This window comes from Helianthus annuus, chromosome 4 (assembly GCF_002127325.2).
Source record: "Helianthus annuus cultivar XRQ/B chromosome 4, HanXRQr2.0-SUNRISE, whole genome shotgun sequence".
NCBI classification, from domain to species: domain Eukaryota; kingdom Viridiplantae; phylum Streptophyta; class Magnoliopsida; order Asterales; family Asteraceae; genus Helianthus; species Helianthus annuus.
Window position 1 is genome coordinate 9592251 of NC_035436.2, and position 17565 is coordinate 9609815.

At 38.8% G+C, this 17565-nt stretch overlaps 1 protein-coding gene across 1 annotated transcript in view; it reads right to left on the reverse strand.

Annotated features, from left to right (window-relative positions):
* Positions 1–2817: 2817 nt before the first annotated feature.
* The window catches only part of LOC110932900 (receptor-like protein 14), an 83612-nt gene continuing 68864 nt past the window's right edge, over positions 2818–17565 (reverse strand). Inside the window, exons 5-6 of the mRNA XM_022176152.2 lie at positions 3017–3172; positions 2818–2928 (exon numbers count right to left, since the gene is read on the reverse strand). Coding sequence (XP_022031844.2) covers positions 2852–2928; positions 3017–3172 — 233 coding nt within the window. The 3' untranslated portion in view covers positions 2818–2851. The remainder of the gene's footprint in view (positions 2929–3016; positions 3173–17565) is intronic.

Genomic DNA, 17565 nt, shown 5'->3' on the forward strand with positions numbered 1-17565 from the left:
GAAGGAAACCGAGTCTTAAATATATGAAAGTATGGGGCTGCATTGCTGAAGCAAAACTTTACAATCCTTTCCTAAGGAAACTTGACCCTAAAACAGTTAGCTGTTTCTTTATCGGGTATCCTGAGAACTCTAAGGGTTATCGTTTCTATTGTCCTTCCCATGTCACCCGTATTGTTGAAACCAAGCGTGCCGCGTTCCTGGAGGATTTCAAGGTCAGTGGGAGCAGTACCAATCCTTACGAAGAATTGCAAGAAGTACAAGACGCGGGGGGGGGGGGGGGGAGAGACTCGTCGCTTACCATTACTCCTACTCCGATTACTCCTCTTGTACCCAATGCAATTATTACACCTGAAGCTACTGCACCAACTCCAAATTCACCTCTACAATCAGAACCCATTATACCTCATGACGAAGGCACATCAAACGCTCATAACCACGACAACGCTGAACCCGATAATCCACTCAGGAGGTCATCCAGGCAAAGAAGGCCTCCTAACTGGGATGATTATGTTACCTACCTGACTGAAATGGATCCCGGAAAGCTCAATGATCCTATCTCTTACAATGAAGCCATTAGCAGTGATCAGTCTTCTGAATGGAATAAAGCAATGATTGATGAGCTTGAATCCATGAAGAAAAATGACGTTTGGGATTTGGTAGAATTACCCAACGGAGTCAAACCCATAGGATGCAAATGGGTGTTCAAAACAAAACTGGATCCGAATGGGAACGTTGAACGCTACAAAGCGAGATTGGTTGCAAAGGGCTACACTCAGAAAGAGGGAATTGATTATCAAGAGACGTTTTCACCTGTCTCTCGTAAAGATTCATTAAGGATCGTCATGGCCCTAGTAGCTCATTTCGATTTAGAGCTGCATCAGATGGACGTTAAAACCGCTTTCCTTAACGGAGATTTGGATGAAGATGTTTACATGAAACAACCTGAAGGCTTTAAACCTGAGGGTCAGGAGCATCTAGTCTGTAAGTTGAAGAAATCCATTTACGGGTTAAAACAAGCATCACGTCAGTGGTACCTCAAGTTTGATGAAGTCATGAAGAGGCAAGGTTTTATGAAGAATCAAGTGGATCAATGCACCTACCTCAAGATGAGTGGGAGTAATTTTACTATACTTGTCCTTTACGTAGATGATATTCTATTGGCAAGTAATAGTTTAGACATGTTGCATGAGTCGAAGCGTTTACTCTCGCATAACTTCGACATGAAGGATCTCGGAGATGCTTCTTACGTCATTGGCATCGAAATTCACCGAGATAGACACAAAGGGATCTTAGGATTATCCCAAAGGGCCTACATAAATCGTGTCCTTACACGATACAACATGCAACAGTGCAAACCCTCCGTCGCTCCAGTAGTTAAGGGAGATGTTTTCGGTTCATTCCAGTGTCCGACAACAGAGGTTGAGAAGGAGCAAATGAGCCAGATACCTTACGCGTCAGTAGTCGGGAGCTTGATGTATGCTCAGGTCTGTACTCGTCCAGATATCGCTTATATTGCTGGAATGCTAGGCCGTTATCAGACTAATCCTGGCCTAGATCACTGGAAAGCAGCTAAGAAGGTACTTCGATATCTGCAAGGGACGAAAGACTATAAACTGACTTATAGAAGAAGTGATCATTTAGAAGTGGTGGGCTATTCTGATTCTGACTTTGCCAAATGCAAAGATGACAAGAAATCCACTTCGGGCTATATCTTTATGTTAGCAGGCGGCCCAATCTCTTGGAAGAGTCATAAACAACAGTTGACCACAACTTCCACAATGATGGCAGAGTACATTGCTGTTTATAACGCAACCTGTCATGGAATGTTACTTAGAAACCTGGTCACTGGACTCAAAATCGTTAATTCCATTTCTAGACCATTGAAGCTTTACTGTGATAATTCAGCTGCCGTTAGTTTCTCGAACAGTAACAGTTCGACTGGAGCTGGTTTATATCTCGATACGAAATATCTATTTGTACGTGAACGAGTTGAGGAAAATAATCTTTGTATCGAGTATATTAGTACTAAGGATATGCTTGCGGATCCGATGACTAAAGGTCTCCCTCCTAAGGTTTATGAAGAACATGTTCGGAATATGGGATTTAGTAAAGACCTTATTTGAGCATATTGTACTAGCTTATGTTTTATGATTAATGAAATTTCCTCAAGTTTGATTTTGTATGTCTGTTAGAATATGTTCAACCGGTATAATGGCATATAGACAAATAAAAGTTACAAATCAAACAAAGGGCTTACACGTATTTTGATCATGATGATTAGGTTTTAAATTAAGGCTATAGTATGATTAATGGGGGTCCTGAGTCGCATAATGATTCAACGGCTGTATTTTTCTGCTATAGTACTTGTTTAAGGCTAAAATGAGTGTTAACTCCTGATCAGGCTTATCTAATACTCATAGTAAATGATTACTCGGCTAAGTGGGAGAATGTAAGATTAAATATATTACGTATTAATATTTAATCTATAGCCATCATAATCATTTACATTATAGAGATCAAAATATATTAGAACCTATTAAATAATTAGTTGGTAATTGTTGATGGACCATATTACCCTTAGTAACTAATTAGGTTTCCTCCTGGGTGCTTATATAAGGAGAATTATGTGGAGGTTTAAGGGTTACTCAGTTACACAATTACACACACCCCATTAGCCATAACATCATCACGTCGACCTCCTCTCCTAACCGATACCCTTTTCGGTTTCTAAGTCCCCATCATCAGTTAGCACCCTAAGGAGGAACCAGATCACCCTGACAAAGATGTCGAACTCCATGTCGTCTTCTCTCACTGGATTATCCTTTGCACTGTCTGCGGTGACAGGTATGTTTTATTGTTTTCCTTCATATATAAACAGAACTGAACCAACAAGATACAATTCCTCCAAGTTTTCCAAAGGAGCCAATTCTACAATATATGTGAAGCGAATAATCATCAGCTCGAAACAAAAATTCATTTTGTGCGAAAAAATAAGGTTGTAAGCAAAATGACATGCCATGAGCAGGAAAGTTTCCTCCCAAACCGTTGTCACTGAGATCCAAAACTTTTAGTGATGTAAGGGCACTCAATGAAGGAAATACGCCATTTCCAATTGAGTTACTACTGAGGTCAAGCCTCTCCAGCTTCTTCAAACTTGACAAACTTGCAAGTCCTGTAATAGAAGAAGTTATAATGTTTCTTGATGTCAATGAGATTTGTTGATAACAATAGGTTGAACCGTGTGTTTGGTTCGCGAAATGTTATCTAAAGGAATTGAAAATCGAATAGGAATTGGAATTTTAATGAAATCCCTTGAAAAAAATCTAAACTTGTTCAATAAATGTTTTAATTGGATGGGAATGTTAAAAACCAAGAAGTCATAAATATTTATTTTCTTAATGTCTTCTTCCCTAAATTCATCTACATGTTTAACCGTAATCCCTAATCACCATAGCTCTGCTTAATTTCTTGTTCGTTTCGAATGAACTGCCCTATAGGTGTCTATATTTCAAGCTCAATTTCTGGTTCGTTTGTTTTAAACAAACAAACGGCCTCATCGCTAAATATATTTGATTTTGGTTTCAATTTATTATCACTGTTTGATTTCTTCTTTGGTAAATGAATAACTGGCGCTAAAAGAAAGTTGGCTTTTAGCGACGACCCCTTTAGCGGCGACATCAAAGAAGGCGTCGCTAAAAGCCCAATCCGTGTCCAGGTTCTGAAACAAAACGTGTGGCGGGCAAACCATTCACTCATTCCCCCCAAATCGATCCACCAGCCGTACCTCAAACCCAAGACGCCGCCAGATTGATTCAACTCGGCCACAGCCGCTCGCTCGCCGCCACGATCTGCAGCCTTCGGAGTCATCTCACATACTCATTGGTTTTTTATTTGAATTACTGGAACTCATTGATGAATGGTTCCAATTTCTGTTTTATATTTCAATTTTTGAAAAAAAGTGTATGAGTTATATTCCTTATTAAGAATCAATGGAAGAAAGAAAAAAAATATTTATTAAATAAATTATTATTATTATTATTATTATTATTATCATTATTATCATTATTATTATTATTATTATTATTATTATTATTATTATTATTATTATTATTTCGAAATTAAAGAAATTAATAAATCGTCATTTAGAAAACCACTCTGTTGATACATATTATGTGGTCGCGATTCGACTCGGTTCGACTTAGCTCGGTTCGACTCGGCTCGGTTCGACTCGGCTCGGTTCGACTCGGTTAGGTTCGGCTCAAGCCCGACGTCACGACATTCCTCCGTCGTGCGTCCCAGAGTTCGACACGCGAAGCACGGAGAGCCGAGAACACTTCCCGCTTGACACATCATCATGACATCATCATGATGTCATGATGATGTCAAGACTTTGACTAAAATGCACATATTTGAATCAAGTGGAATTCACGTACGTGCATGAGTATGTTCATTAACTTGGGCCAATCAGCATACAGCAGCATGGACTTCAACTTCTTGGGCCAAAGCCCATCTTCGGCGAAACACTATGAGAGTCGACGAAACAAAGCTGTTTCGTCGACAATCATTCACTTTCGTCAAACAATGTCCATTTCGTCAAACATGGATGTGATTCGCCAAGATCTGAATCGTTGTGTCTGTGACTATAAATAGACTGTCTGTGGATAAGAAATCAAGAGAACACATTTGTAGAGAGCACACACACCGAGAGTTAGAGAGAGTTTGCAAAATACATTTGTAAACATTGAGCCTGTAACCGAACCTTTCATACGTATTAATACAGTGGTGTTAATCGGTGAATATTGCGTGTCGTGTTTGTGCGTGTTCTATCTCGGTTTGCCTTTCCGGTTGGATTCCGCACAACCGGGTTGGTTAGTATACAAGGATTAGGCGACTAGATCCTCCTAGCCGGACCTACAAGTGGTATCAGAGCCTTGGCTCTTCTCCTTGTTAAAACCGAGTGTGTTCTTGGTTTGTTTTTCGGGTGTTAAAGTTCATATTTTTCTGGAAAACAACTTAAAATCTGGTTAAATCTTGTTATTTTGTTTTGTGTTTGGCTAAAAACCTTGTTATTTTTCATGTTTACATGTTAGCTATGGGTTTTTGTTAAAAACTTTAGCAAAATATTGTGTTCGGAGAGTTTCGGTTCACCGGAAAAACTTATTTTTCTAGGTGGTGTTCTTGAAATCTTCAAAGTGTTCTTCATATTTTCATAGTTTTGATCTTTGAGGATAAGGAGTGAAACTTGTTTGTGTGTTGGAACTTGTTAAGTGATTAAAATAATCAAAACCATACTTGTTTGGTGAAACAAGCATGGTTGGTAGTCGAAAGTAGTGTTCTGTTGTGTCAGAAAAGGATAAGGACCACAAAGTCTACCAACTCTCTGTTAACTTTTTGACGAAACAAAAATTTGAAGAAACACAATTTGAAGAAACACTTTTTGACGAAACATAAATTTGAAGAAACACATTTTTGAAGAAACAAAAATTTGAAGAAACACATTTTTGAAGAAACAAAAATTTGAAGAAACAACCCATATTAAAAATCAGTTTCGTCAAAGACTTGGGCTTACGAAGAATTTGGGCCTTCACCTTCTTGTTTAGTCAGATAGTAAGCCCAACACCAAAACAAAATCAATTTCGTCAAAGATAAGCACTTGGGCCAGTTTCGTCGACTTAGGAAGCCCAAAGTGCAAATCAGTTTCGTCAATTATTTAAAAAAAAAAATCTTTGAAAGCACAAAATTAGTTTCGCCAAATTAGAAGCCCACATTTTAAAGTAATTTGTTTCGCCGATTAGTGTGTTGGGTCAGTTCACTGTTTCGTCAAGCCCAAGCACAATATTCACTTTGTTTCGTTGATCACTAAAAGTAATTTTTCTGTTTCGACAAGATAAAGTTTTAAAACTTGTTTCGTCGAAACACTTTGTAGGATTTATCACATTCTAAGTGAGTGGGTTATTATTTTCTTTAAAGCCCATCTGAGTGCATCAAAAGAATTAGAAGTTGGGGGTTCGTGAAAATTGGTCTAGGTCATCAAAATTAGTTAGAAGCTGGTGTTCGCAAAATTTTGAGGATGATAGTTCTGAAACGACCTATCAGAGCAACTGATATGTTAGGAAATCCATTACCTGTTCGATCTACCGGACCAACAGATCTGTATGGAAATCCATTACCACCAGTTGCTTCACAGTGCCATCGTTCTACTGTAGCACCATCATCTCTTGATTCAAGGAACTGTAGTCAGACAAAAACGGCGTTGTATGCTGAAATTGTCAAAGATGCAAGCAATGGTGAATCCTCGGGAAATAATGACAGTTCTGAACATAACAGTAGTTCAGATGAAGATGTTTCAACTTCAGTTGAGGGTGATACAACTTCAAGTTCAAGCGAGGATGGATCTGAATGTGAATCATCAAGGGAAGTTATTAATTCTGATGCAGAAAGGCCAACACCTGAGAGTGATCCCAGTCAGGTATGTGTCGATGAACCCACTGCTGTAGATTGTGATAATTGTGCTAGATTAAGAGTTAAGTGTGCTGATTTAGAAGCAAACATGTCTGAGTTGCAAGGCAAACATGATGTTTTACAAGATAGTTTGTTTGACTTGCAAGACAAACATGTTTCATTGAATGCTAAGTGGTGTGAATTGCAAAGCAAACACGAAGCTTTGCAAGAGAAATATGATGTGACGTTTATCCACAACCAGAAGTTGACCGTGGATCCTTCAAAATGCACTGAAGCCAACATGTTTTATGAGAACCATGAAAAAGAGTTTAAGTCGGTAATTGAGAACTTGAGGAAAGATAAAACCGAATTAACTAAAATGGTTTCAAGAAAACAAACTGACATTAATTTGTATATATCTCGCCTTGAGATAATGCAAAAGGAGATGGCTTGTGTCAAAACTGAAAGTGAAGCGATCCAGCTTAAGCTAGACAGTTATTTGAGCTCTAGCTATGTGTTGGATCACATCATTGACGTTCAGAAAGAAAAACGGGATGTCACATGCATAGGCTACAAGAAATGTCCACCACCAGTGAGACACAATTATGATGCAATGCCTGACGAGGAGGATAGAGTGTTCTTTGAACCATCTGTTCCTCTAGATGTAAAGGAGTTTGCAACAGGACTCGGATATAAGAAATATGTATCATCCGATTCAGATGTATTAGCAGATACATGTGTGTCTTCTGCTGAACTGAATCAGGATCCTCCAGTCATTACTGAGGATGCTGATTCTTCTGATGATGAATCTGATGATGCTGTCCCAGCAAAGTCTGATGCGGTAGTCAAAGATGAGGACATACCTCTCGAGAATTACATTCTATGTGATCCTCCTGCAAAACCCGCTAAGACTGTTGCAATCGAGTCCTCGTCTGCACAAGAGTCGGAGGGTGTGAACTTGCTGTACACTCTTGTTGGTGATGATAAAATATACCCTGACAAAGATTTTCCTATTAAGAATGTTAATCAATCTTTAATAAGTAAAGTCTTTCAAAATTCGACAAGTAAGTTTTTGGGAAAGACAGGATCACGTGTTACTGTAACACAGTGCCCTCCTATTCCGAAGGCCGAAGTTCGAAAACAATATGGCAATCAGAAGTTACCAACGGTGCACAGACAGCAAAATCATACCAAACTCAAAGGAAAATCAACGACTCAAACTCAAAGGAAGCCGAATCAAAAGAAAAACAAGAATGTGAACTTTGTGAAATCTAAGGGAACAGACAAAATCGAAACTTTTGAGAACAAATCTAACTTAGATTTTGTTAAACAAGCAACAGTGTTGAAAAGAAATGAACCAGACTGTTCAAAACCTAGTACCTCGAGATCACAAAGTTCATCATCGGCAAGACGATCACATGATACTTCGGGGATTGTTGAACAAAGATCATGTTTTGAATGTGGTACAATTGGACATATAATTCGAAATTGTCCATATCTTCATAAGTTGAAAGCAAAGGTTGATGATCCCCGTGAACAAAATCATGCCGCCCAAGAGAATGAAAAAGGCAAACAGGGCGAAAACAAGAAAAAGGTTCGGAAGATAACTTCGTGAAATCAAGAGGGACTGATAAAATTGATACTTTCGAAAACAAATCCAACAAGGATTCTGTTAAACAAAGTAAAATTTTGAAAAGAAACAGTCAAAACAACTACACACAACAAACAAACGGTTGTGATGTAGGACCAAGTACCTCAAGATCACGAAGTTCATCATCCAGCTATTACAGTTATGATACTCCAAGATTTGTTGAGCGGCGATCATGCTTTGAATGCTGTGAGTATGGACACATCATTAAGAATTGTCCATATCTCACCAAGGGAAAGTCAAAAATTGATGCCCCCCATGGTAACAATTACCATAAAAGATCTGTTTCACCAAAACAGGACCCTCGTCTTGTTAAACAACGAGAAAAGAAACAGAAAAGGAAACAAAGAAAAGAAGTTGAAAAGTTTTTAAAACCGGAGGTCATCCAAACAAAATCTGTTAAATCGGAGGTCAAACATGAAAAACAGAAACAGATTTGGATACCAAAACCGGTAACTGTTTCAGGGGGAGCTACATCAATTCCGAATCATCGGGAAATGGATGTTACAATTCTCGATGATGACGGACGACCCAAGTCTGTGAAGGCTTGGGTCCCCCTCTCCAACTAATCTCTGAATGAGTGTGCAGGATGTTCCAGGAGGAACTATTGATAGTCTTAGGATTGTTGATAGTGGAGCGTCCATGCACAAGATTGGCAACATAAGGCTCCAAAATATTGTTACAAACTAGGAGAATGTTGTTGCCATTGATGGAGAGAGAGGAAAGAAAAAGAAAAAGAAGAAGAATATGTTGGTGAAAGAATGTGGTTGAATGAATTTGCAAAATTCGACCAAACGAAGAACGTGCCAAAATTTGGTTGTTATGGTTTTTGATCGGGTCCTCAGGAAAGATTCCAATGAAATGTACGCACCTGCAGAACGTCTGAAGTTCAAAATCAACAAAATGGACGTGTAGTGTACATTTCTTCGCGGTGTGATCGAAGAAAATGTGTTTGTTGAACGAACTACACCGGATGTGCGAATGTCTTGGCGTAGATTGAACAACCGCACATTACTTCTCAAGAGGAAGACAAAGACCTTCGCTGGTGCAATGTGGAAGACCAGCCGGAACCAAAGGTTTTTGATCTTGTTGCTGTGAAGAGATTTCTCAGTAGCTACAAAAATCGACTTTGAAGTCCACAACGGGTGGATATCCAGTTTTGGAGAGCACTCAGGTTCCTTGCAATGCACGAAGCAGTTGCAGGATACGGTTTTAAATTTCTATTCTCTCCTTTACTTGTCGATTTTTAAGCTGCTTTATGAATTATTATCATCTCGTACAGCACTCTTTGACCTGACACGTTGATCTCGAATATCACCTTACACGTGATTGTTTTACTATGAAACTCGTCAATGTTGTCATGGTCCGCACCGCTTACCGACGTTCCAACTCATTTTTCCAAAATTCGATAAATCATTTCTGATTAAAATTAATTTTGGTAAACGGAATTGAGGTAAAACACGAGTCAAAACCAACATCGGAAAATCATTTTTGTAAATATCTTTGTGTCTTTTAAATTTATCTTAGTTTGTTGATTTTAGGGGGAGTAAATCCAAAATTTGAAAATCCAAAAACATCGAAAAATTTCAAAAACACAAAAAAAATAGAAAAACAAAAATGAGTTTCCTGGCGAGCAAAAGAGAAAATGATAGTACATCAGTGGTCTATCCAAACCTCTTTAAACCTAAACTGAAAAACGATAAGCAGCTCTATATAAGATGTATCGGTAGGCTCACAATCATTTTAAAGTGTGCAGTGTGATATAAACTTAAACCGACTGAAGACCAGGTGGGAACCATTCATTGGCATATGGTCTTAGTACCGAAATTTCGTTTGATAGATTGCCGAGGTTCTGAGATATTCGGTTTTTATGCTGCTTATCATCTGGGTATCATGGTTGTATCTTTTACCGAAAAATAACGGGGACGCAAGTCTAGATCTTCCATGATACTATACATATGTGTACATATTGCATACGACCTCAATAAGTGATCAATAATCACATGTCCAAACAAATAAGTGATAAAATATCACATTTATCTGGGAGTCAAGTTCGTCTCTCTGCTGTACGAAAGTACTGACCTGTTCACGGACTTGCTCCTGTGCCCTCATGCATATGAAAATCAAGTTCCTCATCAATAAGTGATTCTATCACATAGGGCTTGTTTTCAAATCAAAATAAGTGAGAATCTCACATCATATACGGTCAAACAGATGATAATCGGTATACTCACCGGTAAGATGAACCCTCGTGCATACCTTGATACGGGAATGTGTCGTGATGTGGATGAACACCGGTCGGTAAGTATTAATCATACCTTAACGTATCCCCTCGCCATGATTACATCTGATAAGTTGAGCTTAAGTGGACAACAATACCGATAATTGTTATAGGATGCTTATCTTAATGTTAATTAATTGAACAACAAGAGCGTTTTGGCATGACCGTACACTGATATGATTCTCTTACCCTCGAAACTCGCAAAAAGAATGTCTGTATATATTTATTTACTGCTTTCAGTCTTTACATTTCAAATATTCAAAAATACCAAAAAGATTTTATGTGTGTTTTAATATAAACTTTATAAAAGCCAAAAAGATTTTATTTCTATCTTATTTTCGATCGTACGATGTTGGAGCTCGAGTCTTCGTTACCTGAAACCTGAACGAAAACCGAATTGACTAAATCTTCATAAACGGTTGAAATTTGCAAGTTTTGGAAGTTAGAAACTAAATTTGACAAATTTATTAAACTTTCAAGCTGTCGGACGGTGTTTGATTGTGACATGGTCATTCGTGTGTCATTTGTTTATATTAACTATATTCCAAGCAGTTGTTCTCATTACGCGTTTAGATTTCTTGCATGTGCAGATTCTAAAGGCAAGGAGAACATGGTCGATGACAAGCTTTGGAATGAAGACACGACGTGAAGGCACTCAAAAGATGAAGATGATCGAGTTGCCGCTGACCATCATCAACACCACAAGGATCTCAAGCACTGAAGAACAAGTCATTCACGAGCATAACTCAAGGGGGAGCTTATGTTAAGGGGGAGTTTGTCAACACACTTCCTACATGAAACGGGTAGTTTGTTGATACACTTTCTGCTTTCAAGACGTGAAGAATTTGAAGATCCTCCGACATAGAAGACATGGAAGATGAACCTCACGAGTAGCGTCCAAGGGGGAGTTTGTTGATACATATTATGTGGTCGCGACTCGACTCGGTTCGACTTGGCTCGGTTCGACTCGGTTAGGTTCGGCTCAAGCCCGACGTCACGACATTCCTCCGTCGTGCGTCCCAGAGTTCGATACGCGAAGCACGGAGAGCCGAGAACACTTCCCGCTTGACACATCATCATGACATCATCATGATGTCATGATGATGTCAAGACTTTGACTAAAATGCACATATTTGAATCAAGTGAAATTCACGTACGTGCATGAGTATGTTCATTAACTTGGGCCAATCAGCATACAGCATGGACTTCAACTTCTTGGGCCAAAGCCCATCTTCGGCGAAACACTTTGAGAGTCGACGAAACAAAGCTGTTGCGTCGACAATCATTCACTTTCGTCAAACAATGTCCATTTCGTCAAACATGGATGTGATTCGCCAAGATCTGAATCGTTGTGTCTGTGACTATAAATAGACTGTCTGTGGATAAGAAATCAAGAGAACACATTTGTAGAGAGCACACACACACGAGAGTTAGAGAGAGTTTGCAAAATACATTTGTAAACATTGAGCTTGTAACCGAACCTTTCATACGTATTAATACAGTGGTGTTAATCGGTGAATATTGCGTGTCGTGTTTGTGCGTGTTCTATCTCGGTTTGCCTTTCCGGTTGGATTCCGCACAACCGGGTTGGTTAGTATACAAAGATTAGGCGACTAGATCCTCCTAGCCGGACCTACACACTCGATTGTTACAGGAATAATAATGTGTTTTGATTAAAACAAAATGTGGATCAAATTGTGTAAGTAAAGATATTATTTTCATTTTGTTGAACATTCAAATGGAATGAGAACTATCTTTGAACAGGTTAAAGGGTTCTTAAAATCAATCATATAAAGATTTATGTTCAACACAAACATAAATTTTGAGGGAATTAATTCAAATTCCAATTGGGATTCCACGAACCAAAACTTACTCATATAGTCATGGTATAAGTTTCTAGGATCAAAATAATAGAAATGGAAAAGTATAGTGATCACTTGGAATTGATGAATACCTGTGGTGATAATCGTGTTGTCAATATAATTCCATGACAAATTGAGACTTCTAAGCTCGTTAAAATGAAGAAATAAAGAAATATTTAACGGCCAGACCCTGTCATAGTCTTCATATACAATTGAGATCACGTTCTTCAAAGCCAATTCTGATACGTGCCCGGTTGTGTCACACTTAACTCTTTCCCACTCACAACATTCACCATGATTAACCCAAGTAGGGAGAAGAGGGTTCACATCATAAGTGTATGAATCATTAAGGGATGCTTTGATCGCTAGTAGTGCTTCTCTCCTCTTCTACACACACAGCTTGTATCCGTGGAACCACGAAATACAAATACGGTAACATCATGAATATTAACAACCATGATTGACGCTTATCTAAACACCAATCTTTCATTTTGGTACTTAGCTACAGTGCTAATAATAGCGAAGATGGCTTTATAGTCACACTCACAAATAACGCGTAAATTCAGTTATTGGCTATTTGGCTTGCGGGCTTTTAAAAAGGAGAAATGATCCTCTTCACACTACGGCAAATGCAAGCCAGATAAATAACAATTTTTTTTGTTCATAAATGCTCCGTTGATCAAGTCAATGGTCAATTTTCCATTCATAATTAATTAATTATGTCTACTCCTTTGACGTACTCTATCTACCTGTCCATTATCGAATTGTTGCCGGCTTAAATAAAAAAAAGTCTACCTCTCCATTGGAGTATGAATCAGAATGAGCAATGAGTATTTGAGATTTGGCACCGTTATCAAGTTTCGTGTGCTAAAATTTTTCAGTATGGATTTGCTACCCACTATTTGGCGTTTATTATACTTGAATTTTCGGAAGGTAAACTCAAACGTAGGGGAACCATTAATAAGCACCGAGGATCTAGCCCATCACATAATCCCCCTAATCCAATTCCTTCATTTTAACCGGAAATTCATTTGCTCCAAGATAGAGATAATGAAGTTCCAGTTGATATATCAAATGCCTTTTCAAAATCGTTTTTGAAAAATAAGTGCTTTCGATTTTTTTTTTTCAACCAAATTCGATTTCGTTAATAATTAAAGACCTGTCAATTATGTTCCTATCTTTTAGAAAAGTAGATTGAGAATGCGAAAGAACCAAGTCGATCACCCTTTTTAGCCTATTAGTAAGGACCTTAGAGAAAACCTTGCCAACTGACCCAATCAGGTTAGTGGGCCTAGACTCATTAAGGCTTGACAGGACATTTACTTTGGGAATTAGATATAAAGGAAAAGGAACAACCTCTATAGATAGATTACGCCTCGTAAAAGTGATTCACGGTCGCTACAAAATTCTGGCCGAGAATATCCCTTTGTAAAGCGAAAATTAAACCCAACGGGTCCCAGCTCTTTAACTTCCCCAAATCCCAAATTACGTCTTTGATTTCTCTAACCGTGAACTGTTCCACCAAACCTGATGCTTCCTTATCCGCTAGAATCCCAAACTACGTCTTTGATTTCTCTAACGGTGAACTGTTCAACCAAACCTGATGCTTCCTTATCCGATAGCTTTTTAATATCCGGGCAACTCAAGATCGGCCTAGTCACCATAGATTCCTTAAACGACCATACCATTTTTAGACATCCATAATTTATTCATACGATAATATTTTTAAATGGCCATACATTTTTCATACGCTAGTATTTTTAAATGACCACAACTTTTTCATACGTTAATAATTTCTTTAAGTGGAGTACGATATTGCTATATTTTTTTAATAAAAAATTAACAACTTACATTATTATACATAATATTTTCTTTAAGTGTAGTATATCACGCAAACACCCCTTTTGTCCGGGTCAAAACAGACATTTCCGGACATTTACAACAGTGGCCACAATTAGGCTATACGGTATGGGGATCGGCTTTGGACCGTCCCCATCCGTCGCCGATCCACCGTGCATGCCGCCCCCCAACGTCGGCGTCGTCTCCGTCGTTTACTCGACGTCCAGGACGGAGCAATCAAGTGGAGCCCCCTTTCTTTGTTTGATTGTTTGGTTGTAAATTACATTTGTACATTATGCTTTAATACTTGTACATATTTTTGTGGGGTAGGCTAATTTAGGACCATCCTCCCATGCCCTCTAGTTTTGGAGGATGGACCATCCTTGGGAGGACTATGATGTGACGCCTACGTGGCGGATCATCCTCCAAGGATGGACCATCACCATACCGAGTAGCCTTACATGAATTGTGTTGACCTTGTCCCCAACTAACTATGGTTACTGAAAAGAACATGCTTGAACCTTTACTTATTACAAACATGTTTGTGGACGCGACTCGGCTTGACGCATGTCGGCTCGGGCAACGACATTCCTCCATCGTGTGCATCGAGATTTCAACATGGGCCAAAAGACTTAAAGGAAAGGAACTAGTCCTTGGGCTGAATCAAAGGAAACAAGGCATGGGCTAATCTGGTTGAGGAAACACTTGGGCCCAAGCCCAACCTTGATGAAACAAATGTATTGTTGACGAAACAATTGTGTTTCTTCAAAGGTGTTTCTTCAAAAAGTGTTTCTTCAAAAAGGTGTTTCTTCAAGGTCACTTTCGCCAAGAGTCTGTTTCGTTGTGTCCGTGTGTATAAATAGACTGTCATTAGTCTGAGAACATAAGAGAACACAAGGAGAACGCACAGAGAGCAAACACACACACGAGAGTTTGAGAGAGTTTGCAAAATATATTTGTAAACATTGCTTTGTAACCGAACCTTTCATACGTATTAATACAGTGGTGTTAATCGGTGAATATTGCGTGTCGTGTATTTGCGTGTTCTATCTCGGTTTGCCTTTCCGGTTGGATTCCGCACAACCGGGTTGGTTAGTATACAAGGATTAGGCGACTAGATCCTCCTAGCCGGACCTACAAGTGGTATCAGAGCTTTGGCTCTTCTCCTTGTTAAAACCGAGGTGTTCTTGGTTGTTTTTGGGTTTTTAAAGTCTATATTTTCTGGAAAACATCTTAAAATCGGGATTAATCTTGTTGTTTTGCTTTGTGTTTTACTAAAAACCGTGTTATTTTCATGTTCACATGTTAGTCTTTGGTTTATATTAAACATTTTAGCAAAACTTTGTGTTCGAAAGTTTGTGAGTTCACCGGAAAACTCATATTTATGGGTTGTGTTCTTCATACATTCAAAGTGTTCTTCAAAAGTTACACTTTTTGATCCTTAAAATTATTAGTGAAACTTGTTTGTGTATGGGAAACTGTCATTTGATTAAAATATACATACCATAATTGTTTGGTGAAAGCATCATGTCCTGAGCCGAAAGTGTGTTCTGTTTGTGTAAGAAAAGGATAAGGTTTGAAAAAGTTACCAACCCCTGACATCTTTTTCGACGAAACACATCCTGGCGAAACAAAATATCAGTTTCGTCATAAGCATTCTTGGCAAAACAGAATTTGTGTTTCGTCAAGTCAATTGGGCTTTGTTTTTGAGACTTGGGCTTATTTCCTTTTCGTTTAGCCCATAAAGTCCCCTTGTTTCGCCGAGAACAAAAAGACAAAAAGGATCTTCTATTTCGTTGACTTTTATTAAATCACCACTTGAACAATTAACCCTCCATTTGTTTCGTTGACCAATTTTTGTTAAGAACATAAAGCCCAAAGTAATAGATCATTTTAGTTGAAGTTAAAAAGCCCAAAGGACTTATTTTTGTTTCGTCAAAATCAAATGGGCTTGCATAACCATTCCATTTTCGTCGACCAACTTATTTCCTTGTTTCTTTGACTTTCAATCATAAAACCCAAGAAAATAATCACTTTATTTCGTAAAGCCCAAAACAAAAAATAAATAATATTCTGTTTCATCGATTAATTTTTCTAAGTGAAGTGCTTGTTTCGTCGTGAGCCCATATAACATTTTGTTTCGTTCCGTGGATATGGGTTGAACCTGTTTCGTCAAGATTAAAATTACAAAGTCTGTTTCGTGGGACTTTGTTTTCGTCGAAACACTTTGTGATTCTAAACAGAAGGTTTACACTTGTGGCTTAACTGGTTATTTGAGGTGTCATTTTCAGGTGATCATTTTTCCATATCAACAATGAATCCAAGTTGGTGGGGTACTCCGGCTCCGGATGGGGGAAAGTATACAAATACAAGTTTATCTCCCTCATGGGCCGAATCTCCCGTGTCGACATCTTCGCAAGCAAATGCTATACCAACCGGTCAATGGGCACTCGTATCGAATCAAACTCCGAGTATTCAAAGTATTCTATTAAGCGAAAGCGAAACCGGAAGTTTGAATTGACCTCCAAAGTTGATGCACTTGAACGAATATCCGGGTTGGGTTGATAGATTTCGTACATACGTTCTTGGTCAAAATACAGAATTGTGGATACGTTTCACCACAAATTTCGATCAAGCTATAAAGGTTGCAGCTTCATCGACTGCTACGTTTGCCGATCTTCCTGAAGATCAAAAGAAGACGTATGATCTGGAAAAGAAAGCATACGTCATTCTCACTCAGGCGTTAAGCAAAGATATTTACCATCAGTTTGTCAGTTTCAAGACAACGAAGAAGCTGTGGGACGCGTTGAAGACCAGAGGGGTAGGGAATGAAGCAACACGTCAACTGCGACACGATCTACTAAAGAAAGAATTCGATGGCTTCACGTGTATGGATAAGGAATCGTTGGGAGATATGACAAGCCGGTTTTATCACTTGCTTACAGAGTTGGGCAATTTTGGAGTAGTAACAACTCCAGCAGAGGTTGTGAAAAAGTTTACAGATGCGTTGCCACCTCAGTGGAATAGCTTTTTGGAAATTCTGAAGTATAATGGAGTTTTGGCTACGACACACATCAATGACTTTGTTCAGCTCTCCTGGAAAACAAAGATCAGGAGGAAACCTTAAAGGCAAAAAGAGTTCCAGTGCCACAAAATCCTGAATTGTATTATGGAACTTACAGCACTTCTTCTACAAGATCCATTGTGCCATGCAATCCTGATATGTACTATGGAACTTCTGGTTCTTCGTCTGCAAGACCCGGTTCACATGCTCCACTTCAAACGGCGTTTGTCACAAGCACGGATTTGTATGGCAATCAGATACAGGTCCCTGTTAAGCCAGCTCCCACCACATACTTGTATGGAAATCCACTTCAACCACCTCCTGTTCAACAACAAGCATGTTATGGAAGTGCATCATCTGCTGGTCAGCAATCAAAGCCAAATACAGTACGGCTCGACACTTCAAGCTTTTCAAAGGTCAGCGTGGAAGT